At 43.3% G+C, this 22167-nt stretch overlaps 1 protein-coding gene across 1 annotated transcript in view; it reads left to right on the top strand.

Moving 5' to 3' along the window:
• The first annotated feature begins 5043 nt into the window (after positions 1-5043).
• The window catches only part of ACTN2 (actinin alpha 2), a 65037-nt gene continuing 47913 nt past the window's right edge, over positions 5044-22167 (top strand). The window contains exon 1 of the mRNA XM_032883102.1: positions 5044-5169. Within this exon, the coding sequence (XP_032738993.1) occupies positions 5044-5169 (126 nt within the window). The remainder of the gene's footprint in view (positions 5170-22167) is intronic.

Below are 22167 nucleotides of genomic sequence, written 5' to 3'. Positions count from 1 at the left end.
ACCCCACAACTTCTGATCTATTGTGTTTTCATTTTTATTCAGTTAAAATGTTAGTTTCCGCTTTTAATTTCTCCTTTGATTTTGGGGTTACCTAGATGTTACTGAATTTCTAAATATATGGGGATTTTCTAGAGGTCCTTTGGCTACTGATTTCTAATTTAATTCTATTGTGGTCTGAAACAATACTTTGTAAGACTTGTATCCTTTTAACTTTATTGAGAGTTGGTTTATGGCCCTATGATCTATCTTGTTGCTCCTGGTGGTTTTCTATAATCCCCCAGTTTCACAAGAGTGATGCCCATAATGGAAGCCTTCTCATATAGAGGGTTTCATGAGAGAGGAACACTGAACTTGGGGACTCACGACTTTAATAGCAAGCAGCAGCAACACTGCTCTTTGTTTAAGGGTAGATATTACCTCATCTGTCAAGGTTGCTCATTACAAGTAGAATCTTGAGCAATGGCCCAGTTAAATTGCCAGAGTCCTACAATTTTGGGATACTGGCAAGAATATATAGGCATCCTCAGGACCTACGGTGAATTACCCCTCGAACGATATCACTGACGCTCTTTTCATTCTTTTGGATTATTTTTTAATGTCTGTATTTTGGACAGTTTCTATTTCTATGCTCTCAAATTCACTAATCTTTTCTTCTGCAATGTCTAATCTGCACTTAATCCCATGCAGTGTATTCTTCATCTCGGGTACGGTAGTTTTAATCTCTAAAAGTTTCATTCAAGTCTTCAGAAAAAAAAAATCAACCATTTGTTTCTGTTTAACTTTTTGAATGTAACAGAACGCAGGTGTGTTAACTGTTTTAATGTCCTTGTCTGGTAACTAACTTCTCTGTCAACCCTGGGTCAGTTTTGATTGATTGTTATTCTCATTATCATGGGTTATGTTTTTCTGCCTATCTCATGTGTGGGAATTTTTGATTGCTTGCCAGATCATACGTTCTTACCTTGTTGGGTGCTGGATATTTTTGTATTCTTCTTGAGCTTTTGTTCTTGAGCTTTTGTTCTGTGATGTAGTTAAGTTTCTCAGAAACAGGTCACTTGGAAACAAGTTACTTGGAAACATTTTTATCCTTTTGGGTCCTGCTTTTGTGACATTATGATTGTTTTATGATTTGCTAACTTGGGTTAGAGCAATGCTCATTCTAGGAGTAACCTAGGAATAATTAATTCCACACTGCTGAAGCAAGACCTTCCCAAGTACTCTACTCACTGCTCTGCAGATTATGAGGTTTTGTTTTTTTTTCTTTTTTTGCAGTCCTGCGGTTGGCTCAGACACTCACGTGGCCTTGTGAGACTGCTGTGTGCTGTTCCCCTACTCCTTTCAGATGCTGTCTCCCTGGTCTTAGGTGTTTTCCTCACAGTCATGCTCTGCTCTGAGCTCTGCCAAATATTCAGTGGGACACTGAAGGTCTCCAGAGCTCGCTCTCTGTGGGTGTTCCGCCCTCTGATACCCTGTCCTGTGAACACTAGCTGTACTTCTGCCCATGCTCAGCTTCATCTCCTCAACTTTGGGAGTCCCCTAGACCCTACCTCAGTGTTCTGGCCTACAGGCTCTCTCAAGGCTATAAACTGAAGCCATTTGAGGACTCTCCCCATTTATTTCCCATCTCTTCGGATTCCTATACTTCACTGTCTCATGTCCAGTGTCTTGAAAACATCTGTTTCATATATTTTGTCTTTTTTTTTTTTTATTGTTTCAGAAGAGGTGATCCCAGGCCGCATTTACTCCATCTGAGCCAGAAGTAGAAGTCTCCTTATTAATATCTTGACTTAAGCTATTATTTCTTCAAATATTTTTTTCTGTCCTCCCACTTCAGGAACTCCGATTACATAGATAGTAGGCGGCTTAAAGTTTTCCTACACTTCACTGATTCTCTGCTTATTTCTTAAAAGTCTTTTCCTCTCTGGGTTTCATATTGGATTGTTTCTATAGCTATGTTTTCAAGCTCATTCATCTTTTATGTGATGTTTACCCCATAATTAAACCTGTTCAGTATATTTTGAGTTTTTAATTTTTATTTTTTTTCCATTTGGTGTATTTTTAAGCTCAGATAGTATACTTTTCATCTCTAGATGAAAATTTAGGTCTTAAAAAAACTTAGGTCTTTAAAAAAAATCTTCCATATCTCTACTTAATGTGTTACATTTTTCCTCTAGCTATTTGATTATTTGGAATACAGTTATAATTATTTTTTTATTTTATTTTTTTAAAGATTTTATTTATTTAATTGACAGAGATCACCAGCAGGCAGAGAGGCAGGCAGAGAGAGAGAGAGGGAAGCAGGCTCCCTGCCAAGCAGGGAGCCTGATGCAGACTCCGTCCCAGGACCCCGAGATCATGACCTGAGCCAAAGGTAGAGGCTTAACCCACTGAGCCACCCAGGTGCCCCCAGTTATAATTATTTTAAATGTTCTTTCCTACTTATGCGTCAATTCTGGGTCAGTTTTGCGTGATATCCTCATTATGGATCTTTCCTGCTTCTTCGCACATCTGGTAATCTTTGATAAGTGCCAGAAATTGCAAATTTTACTTTGGTTTAAGTGTTGAATGTTTTTGTATTCCTATAGACATTTAAAAAAAAGGTTTATTTATTTATTTGAGAGAGAGTGGGTGGGACAGAGGGAAGGAGAGAGAGAATCTCAAGCAGATACCCCGCTGAGCATGGAGTCAGATGTGGGGCTCAATCTCACCCTGAGACAAGACCTGAGCCAAAATCAAGAGTCGGACACGTAACCCACTGAGCCACCCAGGTACCCCTCCTACAGGCATTTTTGACATTTGTTCTGGAACATGGTTAAATGACTTAGAAATAAACATTTGGTCCTTTTGAGTTTCTTTTGAGTTTTTTCAGGCAGGTCCAGTAAATGATATAATTGAGTGATATAATTTAGTTTAGGGGTAATGTCCCCCTACCTCTGAATACGCCATCTAATGCTCTGTGAATGACGAAGTTTTTCACTCTGGCTAATGGAAACAGGAACTATTCTAGGCCCCTTAGGGGTTCCAAAGAACATTCCTTCCAGTTCTTTTGGGTGGTTCTTCCCTTGGCTTCAGGTACTTTTTTTCCCATGCATTCATTGATCAGACTAGAGGGGCAGTCTCTGAAAATCCAGCGTTCTCTCTCTTTGCAGCTCTCTCTTCTGTAACTGGCCTTGCAAACTCTAGCTGCCTTTTCTCTCTGAACTTTCTTTAGGGAGACCACTGAGCTATGCCTGGGTCCCCCCTTTATGGATTGCATCTTAGAAACTTTCTCCAGGCAATAAACTAGGACAATCACAGTACTCATGTTGTTTGTTTCTTTTCATCATCATCCTTCTTTGCCTGATGACCAACGTCTTGAAAATTTTTGTTTCCTATATATTTGTTCCCCAGGTTCCAGTTATTTCAGGAAGGAAGGTAAATCTGTTTCCTTTTATTTCACCTCATCTGCTACCTGAAGTCCCCACAATTAATTCTGAAGACTAAGATTCACAGTTTTTAAAATTGTTGATACAGTTTCTAATAGTTAAAGTTTAGTGATAAACTTTTTCAGAGAGTATGATTTTAATACAAAATATAAATTTAAAATCTTAAATTTAATTCACGTAAATGAGGTCAATCACTATTTCCAAGAGTGCTTATTCTTTCAACAAATATTTGAGCACCTCATTTGTAGTAGACATCCTTCTAGTTGCCGGGAGTTACAGCTATGAACAGACAAAATCCCTGCTCTCATGGAGCTCATGTTCTAGTGAGTATGTTTTTAAAAATGTGAATGCAGAGTGTATGCTAATTTGTCAACGTCTTTTTCAAAAAGCTCAAAAGAATAAAACTAAGTGATGTCAGAATTCTAAGAAACAATGATAAATCTAGGCATAGTGTCAGCTTGAAACATGTCAACAAATTGAAAGCTCTTGAACCACAAACAGTTGTATAGCATCTGTGGGCAACTTTTATTCAATTTGGACTTAAACTTCAGAAGGCAAGTGCCCTGCCTAGCAGTTTGCCTCTGAATTCCCCCGTGCCTAGCAGTGTCTGGATTACAGTAGGCGCTTAATCCATAAAGTGATGAAAAGATTTCAACCTACCGGTCGCTGAGGACCGCGCTTTGGTTCCTTCCGGGCATAACTGACAGGGAACAGCTAAGCAGAACCACAGGGATGGAAATGCTTATGCGCAACGTATCACGGCGAGATGGAAGTGTAACATGAAGCTGGCTGCTTGTCCACCATTGTCAGTTCTTTTAAATTTATGACTGGCAGGTGAGAGCTGACACTTCCCGCCTTTGGTTTGGTTCCTGACGTTTTAATATGGTTGATCCAAGTCTCTTGCCTTGATTTCCCTAGGTGGGGGAGGGGAGGACAAGAAGGGATTCTGTATCTTTCAAACTTTACTTTTCAGGGGTTTAAGTGCATGTTATATATGGGAATATGTGGAAAATTGAATATGCAAATGATATATGGAAAACTTGGATGCGTCGCAGGTGGAGGCCTCCCCTGGACCGCATACATCCATTCCTCCCACCCCCGCCCGCCGCCACCCCAACCCCGCAATCGACTCAGGTGCCGGCAAGCCGAGCCCACCGCGAGCCAGAAGGGTAAGTGAGAGGCGTGGGCTGGCGCAAGCAGGCTCAGCTCACCACCAAAGAGGTTTGCTGCAGCGGCGCGAGCAGGGACCCCCAGCCACCCCGCGCCCCAGCCCCGGCCCCAGCCCACCCGCACGTGCTCCGAGCGGCGGGAGCGGAGGCGGGCGGAGGGCGGGGCGGGGGCGCGGCCGGGCGGCCACGTGACCGGCGGCGCGGGTATTAAGCCGCTCGGCAGCTCCTCGCCGCCCGAGCTGGTGCTTCGCCCGCGACCCAGCGTCTAGGCGTGCTGCCCCGAGAGGAGCCGCGCGAAGGTCACCCCGCGCCCGCCAGTCTGCCGCCTGCGCCTCCGCCGAGCTCCGCGCGCCCCGCCGGCCCCGCCGCTTCTCCGCCCGCCGGTCCGTCAGTCCATCAATCCGTCCGAGCCCCGCGCGCCCCGCCGCAGCCCCGGCTACCCGAGCGCCATGAACCAGATAGAGCCCGGCGTGCAGTACAACTACGTCTATGACGATGACGAGTACATGATCCAGGAAGAGGAGTGGGACCGCGACCTGCTCTTAGACCCCGCCTGGGAGAAGCAGCAGAGGAAGGTCAGCAAGGGGCCCGTGTCCGCCGCCTGCGGGCCGGCCCCGGTGTCTGTGTGTCCCAGCCCCCGCGGGCTCGCCGACTGCGGGCACTAGCGAGAGGGCGCGTGGTGGAGGTGTCGTGTTGTCCTGTGTCATCGTAGCCCGGGTGCCCCGTTAGGAAGGAGAACACTTCCAGGGACAGGCACGAAATTGGGCGTCCAGTCTGTGCGCGCGCGCGCGCTCGTGTGCGTGTGTGCGCGCGTGTGTAAGTAACGTAAGAGTCACAGAACGAAAAATGTTAAAAGAGGAACAGTGCTGTGTACGTGTGAATCTGCTTTAATCAGCGTTAGATCAGAATCTGAAAGACTCTCGGGTCGCTCCTCACCCCTTGAGTCTGTGACCTTGGCCACGGGAGTTATACTTTACCTGTACCACTGTTTCCGTTTGCCTCTCGCCCCTCTCTCCCCAAATAAAAGATGTCAGGGGAACATCACTGTCATTGGGATTTCCACAGGGCTCCCCAAAGAGGAATTGCAAGTCATTTCTTAGATGTTTTGGGCTCCTAAGAGAGAGATGCTATAGGAACACTAGACACTCACCAGTAAAGTAATAATTATTTCACACTCAATTTATGGTTCATGGAGGTAAGCACCCAGGGATGAGGGAGTCAGCCAGCTCTGAAAGCTCCTTGCCCTTCTTGGTAGTTGCTCTCTGGGGGCCCAATGGAATATTCCATTATTTCAAGGTTTCTTCTTGATCCCCTTGGCTAGAACAAGTAGGGGATGCTCACCAGGAGGCTAAATCCCACCTCCTGTTTGACTGGGCACAGAGCCTGGCGGAGTCAGACGTGCCAGCCCAGGCCTGCTAACCCAACTTTATGATGACAGTGTCAGGACAAAAGTGAGGTGCCCTATACTTTCCCCCCACTATTTTTCTGGGGGGGTGGGGCAAAGTGAAATTCCCTAAGGACCTGCTTTTAAGTGAATAAGTCTGCCCACCATATGTGTGCATGGGAAATGCTCTCCTAACTGCCCCTGTGAGTGGGTGTGCTGTATGACACTGTAAATTAGCATATGATGGTGGAGCAACACATACATCCCATCCTTCTGTCCCCATGAACGGCCTTGGCTGCGAGGATCTCTCCCTATTTGGATAATTATCAAATACCGGAGCATTATTTTTATATCAAGATCTCTCTTTTGTCGTCTACTCTCTCTGGTCAAATACCGTTTACTACTATTATTCTAAAGCTCTCATTTGGGTACCTTTCCCTCTCCACCTTAGTTTCCTAAGAGTTCCACCATCCCCACCTTCTTGGAAACAAGAGGACAGAAGTGATAAATATAAGTTGAGTCTACAAAGGAAAATAACATTTCAGACCTCCTGTTGTTTTTTAAACGACATCGTGAGAGAAACACATGGCCTGAGGATTATTAATATGTCGTCTGGGTCAGTGATGCATTATCAGTCAGCAAGAAGTTAAAGTGAGTTTAACTTTCAGCATTAGTGTTTTTCTTTAAAAGATTTTCCCACAGTTTTGATTACTACATTTTTCACGTGTTTTTTTTTTTAAACTCCTAAGTCTTCCTTTCAAAGGTTGCCTTTTTTTCTTATGAGACACAGTAAAGTAGCTAAGACATTGGACAGGTACTCTGCCCATCATTTTTAGGTCTAATCACAGAAACAGTGTTTCTGTTATTTTTGTTTTTGTTTTTTCCTACAGTACAATATCAGGATAGAGCTAATGTCAGTTTCTAAAAACCACATTGACATCTATCTCCTCTTTTTTTTTTATCATGTTCACAATATTTTTGAATAGAATTCCTGTGTGAATATATCATTGTAATTGTATAGCACTTGACATATTTTATTAAAAAGTGTATATACTGGGGCGCCTGGGTGGCTCAGTGGGTTAAAGCCTCTGCCTTCGGCTCGGGTCATGATCCCAGGGTCCTGGGATCAAGCCCCGCATCGGGCTCTCTGCTCAGCGGAGAGTCTGCTTCCTCCTATCTCTCTCTGCCTGCTTCTCTGCCTACTTGTGATCTCTGTCAAATAAATAAATAAAATCTAAAAAAAAAAAAAGTGTATATACTTCCCAATCCCAGTTCAAAAGAATGCTAGAAAGTTTAAAGTGAGAATTCATTTTTTCCCCCCTTAAGATAGATTGAGTGTTGTAGATGCTGTGGGGGGGAACCCCACTGCCTTAGGACACAGATCTGAACAGATCTAAAACATACTGTGTTCCTACTTTTGGTATAGCACCTACTCAAGTCAATAAAATAATATTGAACTGTGAGTTCAGAATAGGAGCAGTGAGTGGCCTCTATTTATGTCTTATGAGACACACTGTTGGAACAGGGCAAGGATAAAATACCATTGTTTCTATTGTGGGCTACCTTCTCCACACTCTGTTTCAGTGATATGCTGGGTATGAGATCTGTCAACAGATGTTGGTAACACATGATGACGTCCGTAGTGTTTTAATGGATGTGGTGCCTAATTATATCCACAGTTCAGAGAGTCTCATAGGCTATGGTAATCCTTGCTCTCTGGTGTGGAATTCCTTGCTACAGAAGGACTTAGTGAAAGTATAGTGCTTTTTTTTTCTTTTTCTTAGATGGTGATTTTTTAAAAATTTGGCAAAATCCATGTAACAAAAAATGTACCATCTTAATCATTTTTAAGTGTGCCATTCTTTAAGGTTAAGGACTGCACGTTGCTGTGTTATGCGGCCAATCTCCAGAACTTTTTCCATCATGGAAAACTGAACTCTGTATACCCATTAGAGAGTAACTTTACATTCTCCCCTCTCCCCAGCCCCTGGCAACCGCCCTGCTACTTTCCGTCCCTATGAATGTGACTCCTCTAGGGATCTCATGTACGTGAAATCCTCCTGTATTTGTCCTTTTCTGGCTGGCTTATTTCACTTAGCATAATGTTTTCAGGGTCCATCCATGTTATGACATGGGTCAGTATTTCCTTCTGTTTTAAGGCTGAATGATATTCCACTCTATGTACATACCACTTACTTATCTGTTTATCCGAAGATGGACACTTGGGTTGCTTTTGTCAACGGTGAATAAGGCTGGTGTAAGTGTGTGCGTACCAGTATCTTCTCGTTACCTTGCTTTCAGTTTTTTTTTGGTTTTGTACTCAGAAATGAAATTTCTGGTTCCTGTGATAATTCCATTTTCAATTTCTTGAGGAAGCTTCATGCTTTTTCCAAAAGGAGGCAATTCAGAAGACATTGAGTTTACCATTAAGTATGCAAACAGGGATTTCAGAGTGCTCCCCTTCTCTTTCAGGGGTGTTTAGTAAACGGGGACGGGGATATTTATATTCATGTAAATGAGGCTGTCTTCCGTGGACTTTTGAAACTTCTCGAGCTTTGGTATTTAGAAGAAAGCTCCTCTTGGAACCAAGGAACATATTCAACCTTCAGTTTGACTGAAGCCTAATCAGGAGGTGACTTGTCAGAACAGCAATGCTGACTATGTGTGCTATCTCTGTAAGCACGGGGTGCTGTCCTTCACTGCTCTGGGAGGCTAGCACAGGCCTTTTAAGGAAATAAATGCTGTGTGTTTTGTGACATGAGGGGTCCTTACACCCTTAACTTGTATATGGCTGGATGATCAATACACTTTTTTACCAGCTTTTGGGAGAATAAGAGAGTGGTTAGTATATTTCCCCATTGGAGTTCTCCCCAGTTTTAATCAGTCCTAGAGAAGGTCAAGTTCTTCTGCATAGTCAGAAGCTAGATGGACTGATTCACCACTCACCTCAGAGTACCTCCTGTTCATCCTGTCACCCAGGCTAAAATGTCACCGGGTCAGGTCAGGCAGCATCCAAAGACATGTGTGGGAGCAGCTGCCCACAGGGTCCAGGTTAATTAGAGAGCCGGGGAACCTGAGGTTGCCCCGCCCAGTGTTCCATGGCAAGTACCTGCCGAGGAAGGGAGCAAAGTGGAGTCTCTTCTCCTCTGCACCAGGAAATCTGCCTTTGCGTGAATTTTTCCCGGGAGAGAAAGCAGTATGTGTTTCAACAAGGTGAACAGTTACTAAAAAGTGGGTGACCATTTCCAGGTTCGTGAAACCTAGAGGGCTCTCAGCCCTCACTGGTACTCTCTGACCGTTGTCAAGTCCCTAAGCCTTCACGTGTCCATGTATCTAGAAAATAAAGGTAAGCGATACCTTTCTTACCTCATTGTGTTTCTCAGGATCGAACGGTTAAACTAGTTTATGTGGAAGGGGCTCCATACAGTCTAAATGTTCAGATGTTATTATCCTCATGCAGCAAATATTTTTATTCACAGTAGTGAGCTCTACACCTGGACTGGGGAGGGATGATGAGGCACAGACTTGTTGCTTAGTGGCTTTGCTGTAATGTTTCTCGTGTGTGGTCAAATAGACTTTCCATAAAACTTACCATTGTCACCATTCTTAGGTGTACGATTCAGTGACGTGAACACATTCACAATATCATGCTATCACCCATCCGTCTCCTGAATTTTCCCATTGCCTCAAACTGAAACTCCATGTCCATTAAATCACCAGCTTCCCTTTATCCTGATGTATTGTAAAGAGAGGATTTACACTGTTGGACTCTGGAGGGAAATAATACATGGCTTAATATTAATTGTTGTGTAAAGAACAGAAATTATAGGTGAAATCAGGAAAGCTGTCGTGGGTGGGGACAATGAGAAGTAGCTTTGTGAGTGAGTAGGACTCGGGCCAGACCTTAATTTCAGTAGTAACTAAACATTAGCTGAGTAGAGAGGAGACGAAAATCGTATTCCTGGCTGGAGAAATGAAGTGAAGAGCGACTGTTGTGTTTCTTGGGGGCAGGGAGGTACGTGGATAAGTGGGATGTCACCATAATAAGTGTTCACATCGCTCTTTAGTGCCATGAAAGCACCCACCCTCCCCTCTTCCCTAGCCCCTCTTCACCACCCTCTGACAAAGGGCTGAGGGGACAAGCTCAGAGAGGGAGGGTCGAAAGGGTGGGCAGGCTGGGACACCAGGCTCCATGATCTTGCAGGTGTCTGCTGCTTGTGATGTGCTTGAGGGAGAAAGAGAAGGAGACGGGCGTGGCTGAAGCTCATGATGGAGACTGGGATGCAGAGAGAGGGCCCAGGTTACAGTGGACTGGGACGAGGATGAGGGCAGAGCCCTGCAGGTGTTGGAGCTCTAGCGGTCCGTGCTTAAAGAAGCAGACTGTTTGCAGGAAGAATCAGATGCGTGAGGACCTGAGTCCGGGAGACCCAGGCAGGAGCCCAAGATAGGACCTGCTGGGCAGAGTGGTGAGGATTAGAACCAGGTCGAGCAATGGCGAGGAAGGCATCAATTTGAGAGTGGTCAGGAGGGATTATAAAAGTATTAAATGGCACCGTGCTATTCCACGGCAGGCTGCTCATAAATCCAGTTAAGCAGACATGATCCCACCCTGAGAGCTCCTGGACTAGAAACTCAAGACAGCAGTATTGACGAGAAATGAGCAAACTGATGAGGAGAGTCTATTCACTGGCCAGGAGAGAGAAAGCTGCACATTTACAGGATATGTCTGTCATCCAGTGCAGGGGAGAGGGGAGGAGGGTGCACTCCATGGCAGAGGGGAGGGTGGTGTGTCCCTGTGGCCACGGCTGGAAGGGAGGGCGGGAGTTCCAAGGGACCTTTGATGTCCAGGGAAGGATGTTGGTGGGTAGGCGTGGACAGACAGAATCTAGTATGAGCCCCAAGTAGCCTCTGCCCCTGGAGGGACTGTTGTTCTAAGTGCACTTGAGTTGCTGTAGATGATCACACGTGCACGGGGTGTGAGGCAGAAGAGTCACTCTTTGTCTTTGGACCCTCCCCAAGGCACTGGGGTACATCCTGGAGCGTGCCTCACCCCTCCAGCCAAGGGCACCATGGTAGAAAGTTGAACTCCAAAGATTCTCCAAGAGTGGGAGGACACATATAATTCTTAGCTGGGAAACTTAATGAACTCGGCTTCAGAAAGCTGTCAGCACACGCCGCCGTCAGTTGCTGCAGCTGGGAGACACCTACAGAAAAGGCGCAGGACCCGAGTGGGTGGGGGAGCCGCCATGATGAGCAGAGGAGTTGGTACGGAATACGTTGGAGGACAGTCAGAATTGTACCGCTGTTTCCCTGGGAACGGTACTGATTCTTCCAGAAAGAACAGAAAGCAGAGATTAGGGGGAACGTTTGCTAACTGCTGTGCTAGACAAATTCCAAAGGCAGGAAAATCTTGAGTGCAAGGAATTGGTCTTTCTAAAGCAGTCTGGAACATTTTTTATGCGAACAAGGTATCTGAGCGCATGCTGTGTGGGTGGGTGGGTGGTGGTGGCACACGCACCCCTCCTCCTCCCCACAGTTTCCCATGTCAGAAACCGGAAGATTCTTTGACCTGCAACCCTACTGAAGAGCAAGATGTAGTGGGGCATAGGCATGGCCATTCATTCTTTTATTTGACATTTATAATGGGCCTGCTAGGGACCAGGAATAGAGAATTGAGTTGACCTTAGGCCTTAAGGAGCTTATAGTCAGGTTCAAGAGACAGAAGGTCATTGCAAAGCACAGAAAGGGCCACCCAGTTCAACCAGGCTGGTGAAGGAAAAGAGAGATTATTTCCAAAATGCTTCTCCCATGTGGTTTGCCATCATGGTACTGGAGACATCTTCCTCCTTGGCACTCAAATGGGATCCTGGGACTTACTCTTGGTGCCTCCCTCTCTCCCAACTCTGGTGGAGCTCACCTGCCAAAATCCTCTGGACGCTGCCCCTTCATCCCATTATGTACTTTAAGGTCTTCAGAGTTTCTGTGTTTCCTGCCTGGGTTAGGGTGGTGGCCTCCTACTTTGTCAGCCTTCCGTGGCTTATGCTTCTCTTCAGGCTTTCCTCCATGATGCTGGCAGGAGTGATCTTTATGGAGCACAAGCCTACTCATGGTATTTCCTGCTTAAAATCCGTCTGTGGTTCTTTATTGCCTTCAGCAGAGAATTCAGACCTCCTGCAGTGCTTTGGGAGGCCAGGTCCAAGCTAAGCTCTGTCTGCTATTCCATTTCCCGCCCCAGCAGGATGAAGGTCCAATCCCACAGAGTGGCCCTCACCATGTTTGATTCACCCCTTTGCCTTATACCCAGCCTCCTCCACCCATTCTGCAGTCCCTCCTGCAAGAGGCCAGACTTCTAAGACATGGTCCCCTGGTGCCGTCATGATCTCTCTGAGGAGAGGACTATGAGCAGACACTCTTCTCTGGTTCCCCAGGCCCAGCCCTGAGCCTGCTCAGACTCTGTACTCATTTTTGGAATGAGAAAATTATGAGCCCTATTTCTGAAAAGTGTTTAGTTTAGCACAATTAAAAATTTTAAATGTAACAATTAAGAAACTTTTTTTTACAGTCTTTAGAACTCTTTGAGCTATATATGTATTAACTCCAATTCATGCCTGTTCCGTAGTGGTTTTAAAAAAAGTATTTTTCTCAAGTCCTCAAAATGAATGGAGTTATCCGACTTAATTCTTATTCTAAGACGGAGCCTACAAAGACAAGCTGCTTAATTTAAAAAAAATTGGAATTTAGAGATTTTTGAAATAAAAATTCATTCATGCAAATTTATTTAAATTATAACATGTCACCATATTAATGAGCAGAATTTCTAGCCAGCTAAATTTGATTTGAAATGACCATTTTTTTCCTCAGATTGAGAATCTTTACCCACTTAATAAAGAAAAATTACATTAATGATTCACATAAGTAAATTTAAATGTGTGATTCTTATATACAAAATATGGTAAAACAAATTTTTTTGGAAAACATGTTGCACTTCATAGTAGCGGAGTTAGAAAATAAAGAATAGATATTCATGGGTGATTTGGAAGAGTGTGTGTATTCCTGGAAAGGAGTCGACCTGAGTGCCAAGTCCAAAACTGAGAAGTTAGTGTGACTTTGAGTTATCTTCATTTGTTTTTGCTAGGAGGTAGAAGTGTTAGTTATAATCCCTAGGAATAATTGCAAATTGAAAATAGACTCTTAGTGGTATCTGTGACAGCCTTTTCACTAAAAGACATGTAATCTTGGGGGGAAAAAAACCCTCCTTTTTTAGTAATTTTGAGGACCAGATGGACAAGTAGGTGAATATGAGGTCATTTGAGTCTTATATAGACAATTTTAATTGAGATTGGCAAATCAAGAAATCCTACCTTTTAGAGCCATAAAGAGTTTTTATTTCATGATCATCAAATAGGATGTGAAAATAATTATTTAGAAGTTAGGTAATGTCATTGGTCTTTATTAGAATTTTGAGAAATTTTATATTATGTTTACCCATGTGAAACTCTTTGACGCTGACCTTTTTCACATCCAAAAATTGCACTTTCTTATATTCAACCCAATAAAACTATGGTACTGCTATGTCCCACTATGTCTGAGATCCTTGACCAGTACCAATACAGTAGCCAGACCATAAAGCTAAATTCTAACCATTTCTAGACTTATCTCTAACACTTTTGGTGTTCATTTAGGAAAGTAAGGGCGGGGGGATTGTTGGGTTTTGTCCTAGTTAAAAATGTGAGGTTTGGATTGAGGGCTTGCTATCCAATGGAAATATCAAGGAGAAAGGTCAAGCTGGAGGTTCAGGCATAGAAGCTATCTGCTCATAGGCAGTGGTTGAAACTTTGGGGAGGGGAACATGGAGGAAGATCTCAGAGAAGAGGACTTCCGCAGGAAGCAGTGATATTACCTGCCCATGGACGCATTGCTTCTCTACGTGAAGATGTGCTTGCCTCAGACGACTTGGAACCACTCGAACTGTCGAGATGGCTTTGATTTTCTTCCTGGAGAAATCTCACCATGGTATTCCACTGGAACTTTGCCAGTCTGAGTTTGGCATTTGAATTGGGTAACTGCTGAAAGAGAAACCCAGGGATTTGGCGACATGGGATGGGAGATCTTTTAGCCGTTGAGGTAAGTTACGCTTTCAAAGGAAGTGAAAAGCTGCAAGAAATTATTAATGGTGATTTGCTCAGGTCTGGGGCATAAAACCCTTCTGCGGTTGAAAGGGCCAACGATGGGCTTTTTTGAGGAAGACTATATTGGAAATTTTTGAGGATTACTAAAAACAGTAGAATTTGTTTCATCTTACACTAAATGTAGAATTTAACTCCAAGGTAGGTTTCCTTTTTTTCCCCCATATTATCATTTAAAAAATTAAGGAAATGAAACAAATTATTGCCGTCATTTAGATGTTTTGTTTTAAGGTTTTTAGAAAACATTCCTGGTATTTTGGGTGTTGGAGAGCATCAGTCATGCAGATGATAGAAGACATATACAGAATTGTAATCATTTTAAAGAGGATAGTATTTTTCTATTTTGAGACAAACAAATTTTTCAGTGGCAGCAGGGGTGAGAGTGAGATTGGGCTGGGATGTGGGGAGAGAGACATTAGTTGGAAAAATGCAAGTCATGCATTTTATATCTTACACACCGTGTAATTTCTATTCAATTACTGGAATTTTATGAAATAGGAGGTGGCTGATTATTTCATTGCATATTTTGATCTCTTTTGTTAAATTCTGAGACAGAAGGATACTTAAATTTTTTTTTTTTTGGTATAACACCAAAACAAAAAGAATTCCAACAAGACGGTAAAAGTGATATTTTCATATGTGAATTTTTGCTAGTGGATTAAGAAAAAAGGGGGAGGGGGAGGGGATTTGGCGTGTTATTGTCAGTATCCCAAACTATTCACTGTAACGGGGCAGAGCAACTAATTTATTGAGAATTACCAGGCACTGTTTTAACCAAAGGTACTATTTTATTCACTCTTCACAACAGTCTTGAGAGCTGAGTGTTATTACCCTCCTTTTTTTAGCCAGGGAATTTAAGTAATTTGTCCAAGAGCTGTTGCGGGTGGGGAAAGGTGGCTGGAACAGAATTCCAAAGTACGAAGACACGGCTCTGTCTCTCAATGGGAACTTTGTAAAATGTGCTGGTGGTAATATTCTATTGCATCCTCTGGTCCACAAGTGGCAGAGCTGAAATTTGAGCCAAGTTGCTTATCTTTGAAGGTTGCACTTTTAGCTATGGAACACTTTGTGGGTTTTTGTTGTTGTTGTTGCTTTCTGCCCAAACTTAACATATAACCTACACCTTGGATCTGAAGCGCGGGATTCGGTATTCCTAATTTCTCACTTACCCCTCACCGACTGCCGTCATGGAAGGGTGTGTGCCTGTGAATTTCTCATTCCTAAATGGGTACAATTGGGGCATCTGAGGAAATAAGAGAACTAAATTTTGAGACATGGGGAACATTGTCACCTAGAGGTTTTCTCTAGGTCAAGCTGTATGGCATTTGGGGTGTTCAACAGAAATGCCACAGGAGGAAAGGGACCACAGGAAAGCCAACTAAACCTCTGAACAGAGTTTAGTAGGACATGCCATTAGGGGCGTAGCTTTGGAATTTTAACTTCTGGTCTGGTTGGCCCAGTTCCAAAAGAAGCCAGAGTTCATTCAGGATGCCTAAGTTCTTGAGTCAGCTCCCTGTTGGAACCAGCAAATGGGACTCCAAGAGGCATGAACACAGATGAGATTCATCTTCTAGGATAGGCATGATGTCTTAGTGGACAGCAGCTCTCTCTAAGATTTGGGGTCCACAGAGATTCAGCCTAAACACTGATGTGGCCGTACCAAGGACTCCCTTTACTTTACATTAAAAAAAAAAATCCCACTTTTCTGTTCTATAACTTCCTAGTATGGAAAGTTTCAAACATACACAGGAGCCGAGAGACTATAGAACACAGTGAATACTTCTGAACCCAGCTGGCCAAGGAAAACCTGTTTCATGGACAGGGAATGTCCAATTCTACCCCTGCCCAGCTTTATTGAGGTATAATTGACAAATAATAAATTGTATATATTTCAACTATACAGAATGTTTTGATATGTGAGTATACTGTGAAATGGCCACCAAGGTTGTCCACTTCTAAGAGGAAGAACAAAGTTTTTATGTTCAACTAGTGTTTTATTCCATAAACACAACTTTGAAAGAAAGCAGCATGAAGCACAACTTTGAAGGACGCCGGTTATCTCCTTCCCCTCTCGGAGCTCCTCTCTTTTCACCTAAAATCCCACACTTCCTGCTACCCCTCTGGCCATCTGGGCCTCCTCCCTCCTCTGCCCTACTTGTATACCTCCCCTCACCCCCAAAGTCTCCTAAGGATTTCTCATATTCTTAACATTATAATCATCTGTTCCTAAAAACGGAAGGTTCCCAACACCTGCCTTTCTGGAGATCACCTGTGTTTTAGAGGTGACCTTTTTAAGACCATAACCCCCGTCATCAGGGTGGATTTCAGGCTGTCCACAAGAAGAGGATGGGAGGTGTGCGAAGCACTTTGGGTGGAGGCAAAGCCTCTTCCCATCCTGTGAAAATGGGAATGGTTCGACGCTAGGAGTTTGTGGCCACATATGAAGTCACTACTGATAGGGTTTGGGCCATGTGTAGGCAGTATCTCTCTCCTGCTGCAAACTGATCTGATCAAGTGACCCTGTAACCTCTTTCAGGGTTATCTGTCTAGTTCTCTCTCCGTTCCTACGACCACCGCTGTTGCCACTTGGGATGGAGAGCTTGGATTTGAGACAGGAGGTGGGAAAAATGTCTGAGGATGCTGAATTTGATACTCGTACATCTTCATTCCTCCACCACCCCCAGAGTACAGCCGGAGGAAGGAGAGAACAGACATTTAAAGGGTTCTTGGGGAAAGGTTATTTTTAGGGGCAGTCTTGCCAAGACTGGTTCCGGGGATTTTATTTAGATACAGATTGGGCCCCTGCCTGCTTACATGTGTCCATTTCTAGGGTGGTCCTTGGGGTGATGGGGGGAAGCCGGATGCACACTGCAGCTCCAGGCCACCTCTCATTCCTTGCAAAAATTCCATTTTATTTTATTTATCTTGTATTTCCCCTCCAGTTTTGTTGAGATATAATTGTCATACAACGTTGTGTAAATTTAAGGCGTGCCCTGTGTTCATTTCTCAGCACCTCTGTTCTTCGTGAAAGGATATGAGGAGGTGGAGTGAGAGGTAGGGACCTTGCATCCAGGTCGGCCCAGGATGGTCTCACCTGGAAATTAGAAACCACTTCTCCTTCGACTCGCAGAAGTCATGCAGTTTAGACAGTAACTCAGTGGTCACTCTGTTCCCAGGACATACCCTTGGCGACCTCAGAGAATGGTAAAATAATGTTGAGTCCCAAATGATTTATATATAAGATAATAATGCCTTTTCTCAGAGTACTTGCCTATTTCTGATCTTTAAAAAATGCAGATATTGGTGAAGTGAGATTTCTTATAGTTTGGCAGCTTTAAATGCCAGAGTCTAGTAGTGTCTGAGTGTTTTAATTCCCTAATCCTTTAGGAGACCAAGCCCTGCAGAGAGCTGTGGGAGTGAGCCCTGTGTGTGGAGGGACATCGGGCCACCGACCCCATTGGTGGGCCAGATTCCCCTCTGAAATGCATGCCGCCATATGCTTTTGTTATCTGATATGCTATCTGTATGGTTTTATAAATACTGTATCGATGTCTCCTTAAGACAGTTTGATATTAGTATGTGCTGTGCTTCAAGGATGTTTGTTTTGCACGTCTGAAAAATGAAAGGTAAACATTATTTAACTATGCAGACCAGTCACCAAAGTCAAATCTCTTTGTTCTTCAGGCAGGTTGTCTTTTCTTAAAAAAAAAAAAAAATATATATATATATATATATATAATGTTCAGGCCCTTGGGAAATCTGGGAGTGAAGTGGTGATAAGTATATTTACTATGTGATAAATTCATGTTTACTGTCAAGATTGCCCTTGTTTCAGATACTGGTGGGGCTGTCCCTGTCAGAGTCCTTTAAGGACTTGGTAAGGAAGCAGGAAAAAGGCTGTCAGAAATACCTGGTGTGTGACCGTGGGTTCTATTGCTGTAACTGGTAACTGGATATTACAGACTCCAAAGGATTTCTATTCTGCCATCCTAGAACTTGGACGGTGTGTACCTTCTCCATTAGGGTTTTGAAATGCGATGTCGAAATAGGGATTTTAATGGGAAACTTTAAAAAATCCTGAAGCAGCACCTCATTGATTAACTTCAGAAGTTTAGGGTGGCTTAATTATATCCAATGTAAGTAGTTTTTCTTTTTTCAGGGAGAAATGTGGAGGATTAAATGAAATAAAACTTGCTAACATAGTTACAGATAACCCCTAAGACCAAAGAGTGGGCTAACAAATTGTATATACTTGCCTGAGCCACTTTTTAGGTTTTATTTATTTATTTGTGTGACAGAGAGAGAGATCACAAGGGGGCAGAGAGAGAGGAGGGGGGAAGCAGGCTCCCTGTTGAGCAGAGAGCCCGATGTGGGGCTCTATCCCAGGACCCTAGGATCATGACCTGAGCCAAAGGCAGAGGCTTTAACCTCCTGAGCCACCCAGGCACCCCTGAGTCACTTTTTAAAGATACATTTTGCATCAGGCATACACATTCCCTGTAGAAAATACGGATAAGAAATTTTTAAAAGTCACAGTCTAGAGAAAACTCGCATTCACATTTGGCCATATTGTCTCCTAGAGCACTTTATGCTATAGTATGGAAGCATATGTTGATGAATTTTATACTATAATATGTAATTATCTGAAATGCCTCAGGATAATGAGGACTTCATTCTGTACTTTTGTGACTGCTCTCCAACCAGCACGAGCCCTAGGGAAGAACTTTCTGAGGGAGGAAATCCCAGCCTGGTTCCCTCCAGTGTGGTGCGAGCAAGAACTTTGGGAATGCCCAGTTTCCCTGTTTTTGCCCCTTCTGTTAACCAGAGCTTTTCCCATATGAAGAGGAAACCTGTAGACATACCTGACAGGGTCTGTTCCCGATTTAGAACTGTGCTTTGGTCCAAAATACCAACGCAGGGAATGTGGTGAATTACAGGGAGCTGCTGCATTCTAAATGAATGCTTGACTCCCTCTGTGTAGGCATCCATTTATTTGGGTCCCTGAAAATAGTAACAGTATGGTGAACTTGAATTAAAGAATATTTATTTTGCCGTCCGTGTCGTACAAGCTGCTTCCCCAGTTGCCGGGACGGGCCCAGGAGGGAAACGTCAGTTTGCTTTTCTAAAGAAAAGCTTGAATCTCTCCTCAAGCAGAGAATCCTGAAAGTATAATCAATGTTGCTATTGCTTAAAACCAAGCCACAGTTGGGTCTGCCGTGTCACAGAGCCACCTCTTGTTCATAATTATCCAGGCTCCAAGGGAACAAGTTATTTTGGGAAGCATAGCTCAGGATCAATCATATGTAAGGCTGTTTGTTGGGGAGCCAAATGCTTGCTTACCAGAAAGTCCTCAAAGGAATTCTCCACGTAGCTCGTGCCAGCGTGGGGGAGGCAGGTGTGATCCCAAAGAACTCCCCGCTGGTGCCTAAGTCAGGCTCAACGGCCTGCAGACGGCTCTCAGCTTAGATGACAGAGCACCCAGAGCTTCCCTGTGGTTCTTTGAGCTTACCGCCTTTCTTCCTTTTTTTTTTTTTTTAAACATTTTAGAGCAAAAATGACTGAGACTTTGAAGATATTTGATTTGGTTAGTTTAACATATGCTGCCAAGCCCAAAAATAGTTTGGGAAGAATCTGCATATTTCTAACCTCTTCCCCCCCCCCCCATTTAACAGTTAAAATGGAGAGTTCCATCAAGATCCTTTGCTAACTGTCCTTTAGAAGAGGGAATGCTAGAACTTTTTTTTTTAACAAAAAGTTTTTAAAATAAACTCTACAAATTTTTATGTAAAAATTTTGTTTCAAAGATTTTTTAAAAAAGATGTCTTCATTTATTTGAGAGAGAGAGAGAGAGAGAGTGAGAGAGAGCAGCATGAGTCGGGGGAGGGGCAGAGGGAGAGGTTCTTTAAGCAGACTCCCCGCTGAGCACAGAGCCCCGTGGCTAGATCCCACCACCCACGAGATCACGACCTGAACTGACGCCAAGAGTCAGATGTCCAACTGACAGAGCCACCCAGGCGCCGTTTTAAGAATTTTAAAACACCCTTTGGAATGAAAGTAGATGGGGCTTGAGTTGCAACTAACACTGAGAATCTCAGCCGATCAGAGAAGGGTTTGATGTCCTTGCTGTGTTGCTCCACACGCCTTGTCAGTAATAGAGACAAAGAAATGAGTAATTGCGGCTAAGAAGTAAGAATCAGGAGCGTGAGTAATAAGTGGTAATAAAATGTTTGTGGGAAATTTTCTTGAGCAGGGAGGAAATTAACAGATGGAAATACTTTCTCTTCTTGATAAATGTAAGATCTTTATGAAACAGAGAAGAGTGCTAAATAATTCAGCCCAAATCCAATATTATTTATGGTGATGCATATAAGAGGGAACATGGGGACACGTATTAGACTTTAAATGGAGGCTTTGACATAGAAAAGGAATCCAGTAAGCCGAGACTTAAAACAGTTGTCATCTTCACAGGACGGGGGAAGCATACTGTAACTTAAGATCAGCAAATGATAGACTTCAGTTAGTTCCCGTATCATTCTTGTGTGTCAGTTACTATCAGTCTTCCCTGAAATCAGTAACATTCAGATTGGAGTAATGGATACTTTAGCATATTCAAATGTTGACCTCTCTTTAGAAAAAAGATCCTAAAAAAGTATTAAAAGGCAATTCTGACATGAAGGTAAAAATCATGACTCTCACACAAATAGTCACATGTAAAGATGTTATTTAACTCACTAGCGAAGAACAAACTGGAGAGGGGTTTCAAGCAGTTAAAAAAAAAAATCCAAAGAATCGGCACATTTATAGGTTAGCAATAATGAAACGAATGTACCTCTGGGAGGAGGAATTGACCCTGTACCCAACAGAATGCATTTCTTGTCTGTAGAAAAGAATGACTTGCACTGTTCTTTATCTATGACTTACGGGTCTTGAAACAGCATAGAAGGCATGCTGTAGACAATGAACAGGTTTCCCATCGAAGCCCGGGCTTTTGCTTATATTTATATAACTGTGACACCTTTCCAGATTCCCTAGCCTTAATCTCTTCTGTCCTTTCTGGAAGGTATGGAGGAGATTGATTCCACATTACCAGAGAGGCCATTCCTCAAGCCAGAATCAGTCTGGGCAAGATTGGGCTTTGTTAAAAAACCTGAAAAGCATTTTTTTTTCTCCTGTTAGAGAGTCTGAAGAGCTTTTAGCGCCTTTCTTCATGTGTTCTTCACAGCCCGGGACCTAAATGGTAGTTGGTCTTATGAGCCTGGTGACTGATGCCTAAAATTCAGGGTTCAGAATTCCTGATTAAAGCCAGACATGGATAAAACTATCTTTTCAAGTGCTGGAGAGCCATCTTTAACCTATCCACTTAAAGAATCATCCATTAGCCTGGTTCTATTTTTAGATGCCCTCAGCCGTGAGGTTGTCTTTTATTTTTCACAAGGATTTTTTTTTTTTTTTGGCAAGATTACAGAGTGTATTTTAACATTTAAGGATTCTGTAGTTAAGTCTGACATGATAATAATTTTTAAAAACCTGGAACTTAAGCAGATACAGATTTTTTTAAAGCAGATATAGATTTTTCAACTCCTCAATCTTTTTTATATTTTCAGTCAAAAAAAATTTTTTTTTTACTATTATCTTCTTTACTCTGTCCCAGAAAGTCTGACAAATCAGATCCTAGTCAACAAAGAGTTATTGAGTGCCACTGTGTGCCAGGCACTGTCCAGAGCAAAGCAAAGACCCCTGCTTCCATCTGTGTCACTTACGCCAGCATGTTTGAAGTATGCAGGTGGCGTCACCCACCAGATCTTTCTGAAGGCACTCTTTTCCCACTTTCCTACCAAGTCCTTTAAGGATTCCATCGGTGACAGCTCCCCTTGAGTTGTTCCTGGGCTCACCTGCCCTGCAATTTGAGATTGTGAGGTGTCCTAACTTTGGGTAGGAAGAGACCCCGAGCCGTGCTTGCTGACAGAACTTGTTGGGCGTGAATCAACAGAAGAGGGCTGCCT

Source organism: Lontra canadensis, unplaced genomic scaffold (assembly GCF_010015895.1).
Source record: "Lontra canadensis isolate GAN:19392208 unplaced genomic scaffold, GSC_riverotter_1.0 scaffold85, whole genome shotgun sequence".
Classification (NCBI taxonomy): Eukaryota; Metazoa; Chordata; class Mammalia; order Carnivora; family Mustelidae; genus Lontra; species Lontra canadensis.
The sequence above is the reverse complement of the archived record's forward strand: the minus strand, read 5'-3'. Positions and strand labels throughout refer to the sequence as shown.